A 4,832-nucleotide genomic window follows, 5' to 3' on the forward strand; every position below is an offset into this window, starting at 1 on the left:
AAATGCCTCAATTTCTTTACTGGACATATATTTAAACTATAAATCATTTTCCTAACTTCTAATACATTATCTTTTAGCTATTTGGTCTAAAATCTTTTCGAGACTGCATCATGAGGACGGGTCAAGCTCGAGTCAATTGACAGCCCTAACACAGTATACTAAAACCGACAGCTTATCTAAATCTCAACGTGTACAAATAACATATGTAACGATGCTTATCAAGCCCATCCAACATCACGACACATCTATATGCAACGAAGTCATCATTCGCTATTGCATTTCATATTCTAATACAGCATTCGAAGTAAGCAACATATCATTATCTTGTATAATTTAGAGGATTAGAACAGTTAATATCCCCAATCACTCCAGAACCCATATTCAAATTCGGTGAGCCGTCAGTGTTGTTCACTACTGATCCAAAACCCATACTTACACTTGAAACCGAGTCGTTGGTGCCATTAACCTCTGGTTTAATCAGTGTACCGCCACCTGGAGTCCCGTTGGAGGCAACACTACTGCTACCAACTTGAACTTCCGCATTTTGGTTTAACTGAGGGGTGCTGGACCCGTCATAACTGCCAACTGTCCCAACTGTTTTACCTACCGGTTCTTTTTTAGCAGGAGAAAACGAACTGTTGTTACTCCGCAATATCTTAGCCTTTCTGAAAACAAAAACAATTAAAAAAAAGATATTAATAAATGTAAACAAAGAGACAAGTAAAAGTTACAGATAGATAGATATAAGCATACCTAATCAACTTTACTGATTTTGGCTTCGCGTTTCCTTTTCCCAAAATAAATACAGCAAAACAAAATGTTAGTCTCGAGTCTTACAAACGGTCAAAAGTCAAAATTGGTCAAAAAGGTCAAAAGTCACCCTGGGTGTCTTTTAATGCATAAACCTCGTGAAAACTTCATTTTCTTGAAATAAAATTATTTTTATGTAATAATGTGTATGACAAGCTAGGTTTTTATCCTTTTTTAACGCTTAAAAAAGACGAATATTGGGTCAACCTGGTCACCTCAAGTGAAAATGCTGTTGAATTATAATTGTATGCATTAAGAAATATATAACTTGTATATACTAAATATAAAAACCTACCAGATTTAACAGCCGATGAAGTTGACGCAGGCTTGCGTTTACTCCTCTCGGCCTTAATCGAAGAAATGACAGCATCAGCAGCGGGCCCCAAACCTTTCCTTCCAACTAACTTCACTCCAAGTTTTTCACAAAGAAAATTTAACCTCATTTCATCACCTCCTTTAACTTCCCTTAATTCAAACACTTGTTCTCGAGACAACAATGTGTACACATGAAGCTCTTGTTGTTGATTAAAATGAGACTGAAGCTGTTGAAACAATAACTTATTAGAATGTTGTTGATCCGTTCTAGAACCTTCTACATCCTTCTTCACAGGCCCGCTAAACACAACCCGCAAAACCGCCATTGAATTATTATCCAACATGTTTTTCTTCGTGTAAATAACCGAGAAGCTTCCGAACTCCAAATCGGGTTCTCGAAACAAGTCAGCGAGAAGGGTGGCGCACGCGTGTGCGTTTTTTGATGGGTTTTTTTCGATTTTGGCCCGTGCGGCTAGATTGGTGGCGTAATGTGCGATGTTGGCGGCTTCTCGCAAGCCGCTAAGAAAAGCTCCGTGCATGGTGGCGGGGTACCGCCTTGTGGTGGCTTCACCTGCAAAGAACAGTCTTCCGTCTCCGACACTTTCGGCTAAAATGTCATAATCATCCCCTGACGAACCAACTGCTACATTCGAGTATGAGCCTAGAGTGAATGGATCACTTCCCCACCGCGTGCACACAGTTTGTATTGGCTCAGGAACCTCAATCCCTTGTGGTTCATATATGCCTATGTATAAATTTGAAAAATGAAAATCAACATTCTTAATTCCAAACATTATACACAATCATCAAAATAAATATAAAGCTAAGCACGTGACATCACTATCAGAAAAAAGTTCGACATAAAAATCATAAACATAATTATCCTAAAATAATGTCTCAAAGTCTAAGTTTCAAATGACTAAATGTCGAACGAGAAGCAAGCTTCAAATTCTTGATGAACGAACATAAAGAAACTTAATGACTAAATAAACAAGCATTCTTAACGACTAAATTCTTATGATAAAACATAAAAAGTAAAGGTTTTAAAATATTAATAAACCTTAATGAACAGAACATAAACACATGAACCGAAATGAAAAAAATAAAAAGAACGTAAATGCATGAACATAAACGAACACGTTACCGAGCGTTCACGAACACGGCATCTATTCATTTTCGGTCATTTAATTAATTGAACGGAGTTCTTTGTTTATGTTCGTTCAAGTACTAAGAGAACGAACGTAATTGAACTTTTAGCCGAACAGTTCACAAATGGTTCGCTGAACGTTCGTTTTGTTTACAGCCCTAATTCAATTAGTTCAAATATGTTGAACACGGTTAAAGTGGGCCGAAGTATAATTTAAAGCATATAACCTCCTAAACCAATTCAGTCTAGCTAATAGATTATAAAAGTAAGAAAATAACTTTTATAATCACATTTAGGAAAATAACTATTAATACAGTTTTGAACAGAAAAGTTTTCTATGTCAACTTACCCGAACCCGTTTTGTTACCTCTAAATTTCAGCATCTCAAAGACAGAAAAATCCAGAACTTTTACTAACAACTGATCGTCTTAAAAACATATAACTTCAAATTAAACTACTATGAGTGTATGTGTGTGTCTGTGTGTGTGTGTATACCTCGAAGAATTTGAAGCACGCGTGTAACGGCATCAGTGGGCGGCATTCTTTCAAAATTATGAGCCGCTTCTCCCGCCACCAACGCCATAAGAACCGGACCACCGGCTACAGTTGCATAGCTATAAAACAAAAAGAACTCGCCACGACGGCTCGGATCATCCGACAAATGCCCAAACATATCCAAATCAGTTCCCCAAAACAAATGAGGAAAAAGCATAGCCACTTTATTCAATAAACCAAACCCTAACCGTTTAATCCCATCAAGCTTCCTTTGAGGCAACTCGGGATTAAACTTAATCGACCCACTTTTCAAAACCCCTAACGGAACCGTGCATAACGCCACATCACCTTCAAATACCTGACCACCATTAACCACCACCTGCACCCCGTCACTACCGTAACGCACAGAGTTAACCGTTTTCTCGTATAGAATCGGAACGTTTTCGGTTAAAGCCTGAACCAATCGCCCGTTGCCACCTGGCAAAAAACAATGATCCCCTCCCATATCATATGGGTCATCCTGATCCCAAAACGCTAACGAGAGCCTCGACAGTAAACCCGCGTTCGCATATTCAAGATTCGCAAGATGCCAGTTAAACAAACCCGTTTCTTCTTCATTCGCGGGCCCACCGTCAACCGGCCAAAACGTTTCCAACGCCGCACCAAGAGAAACATCCTGCGATACCTCACCCATCAACTGCCTTAACTGACTCGCCTTATCCAAAATCTGGTTAAACGCAACCTCAACTTTCGCATCAATCCTCGAGTCAACCACTTGACCATCCAACCGATAAAGCGGGCACTTGTCACGTATCTTATGAAGCGGATACGACAGCTGACGCGCCAAAATCCCAAGCGGATTTCCATGCGTACCCGTCAAAACACTCCCACCCAAATCAGCAGCCGCAACCCGATTCCCACCTTCCATTTTCTTCGTATAAACCCGTCCACCGGCCCGTTTCCTCCCTTCCAAAACCGTAACCTTATACCCAAACGACATCAACTGCCTCGCAGCCGCCAAACCCGAAAGCCCCGCCCCAATTACAATCACACTCAATTTCCCACTCCCACCACTTTCATTACCAATCCTATCCTTAATCATTGGGGCAACCCCGAAATTAATATACCCGTGTGAAACCAAGTACTTATACGCGGAATCCAAAAGCTTTACGCAATGTGCAGGCACAACATCAAGAAACATCTCTTTTATAACCCAATTAAACACATTTTCCCTCCATTTAGTAATAATATGGTTCCTAATTAATATATAATTCACCTGTTCGATCCCGCCTATAACCGAAACTACCCCGGCATCGATTTCTTCCTCCGTGAGCACGTCAGCTGGAAACCCGGCTGTCAATGCGATCAATGCTTCGGATGTTGCTTCCTTGTTGATCACAATGATCTCATCGGACACGTCTAATTGTGCCAATTGGTTTAATTTAATGTTAGGGTTTGGATCAAGATTGTTGGATTGAAATGGGTTTAAGGTGAGATCGGAAGTGGGTCTGCCGCGACGTCGTTTTCTTGGAATGCCGAGTGAGAGTAAGTGATTGAGATTGTTAGGGTTTGTAATTTGGGGATTAGGGTTTGGGTTAGGGTCGGAGTTAGGAAGAACGATGGTGAATTGAAGTGGGTTGTGGATGTTTGGGAGGATTTGTTGATGGGTTTCGTTTGTTGGGTTCATGGTTATGAGTTTGATTGAAGAAAGTTGAGAGATTTGTGTATTTGTGTTTGGGTTTGAATTTGATTAGGAAGAAACTATAGCAGGTGCCATGGATGATGACGGTGAGCTGATTGAGTTCATGTTCTCTCAAAACTTATTTTGAGGTGGGCAAATAAATTGATTACCTCTAACCCGAAAACTGAATCGGATTTGAAACTGATTATATAAAAACTGAACGGGTTTTACCTCACCTCATTGTCGTGCCTTCGAACGAATGTTCATGGGCGTTTGCCTTAGGTGAGGGTTTTCCCCGTATAGAAAGACAAGTGTATCCCGGTGTAGAGATTTTAGCCAGTAGCTCATTTGTAGGATTCGTGGGTTGTTTAAAAACAGAAAGGG

At 40.3% G+C, this 4,832-nt stretch overlaps 1 protein-coding gene across 1 annotated transcript; it reads right to left on the minus strand.

Moving 5' to 3' along the window:
• Window positions 1-4,553, minus strand: LOC143625967 (protein FLOWERING LOCUS D-like). Its single transcript, XM_077096177.1, has 4 exons — window positions 2,768-4,553; window positions 1,106-1,870; window positions 754-787; window positions 1-665 (listed from the first exon to the last, which is right to left on the minus strand). The coding sequence occupies exons 1-4, from the start codon at window positions 4,452-4,454 to the stop codon at window positions 320-322; spliced, it is 2,832 nt and encodes a 943-aa protein (XP_076952292.1). The 5' UTR covers window positions 4,455-4,553; the 3' UTR covers window positions 1-319.
• Window positions 4,554-4,832: the final 279 nt, after the last annotated feature.

Source organism: Bidens hawaiensis, unplaced genomic scaffold (genome assembly GCF_021521415.1).
Source record: "Bidens hawaiensis isolate Kalapana, Puna unplaced genomic scaffold, B.hawaiensis_p1.1 tig00004269_1, whole genome shotgun sequence".
Taxonomy (NCBI): Eukaryota; Viridiplantae; Streptophyta; class Magnoliopsida; order Asterales; family Asteraceae; genus Bidens; species Bidens hawaiensis.

Bases quoted from the DNA above. Each gene is read 5' to 3' on its own strand.
- LOC143625967 (XM_077096177.1), bottom strand. From the start codon at position 4,454: ATGAACCCAACAAACGAAACCCATCAACAAATCCTCCCAAACATCCAC. The intron at 1,871-2,767 runs GTATACACACAC...ATTTATACATAG, and splicing joins CGTGCTTCAAATTCTTCGAG to GCATATATGAACCACAAGGG. The intron at 666-753 runs GTATGCTTATAT...TTTTGTTTTCAG, and splicing joins AAATCAGTAAAGTTGATTAG to AAAGGCTAAGATATTGCGGA.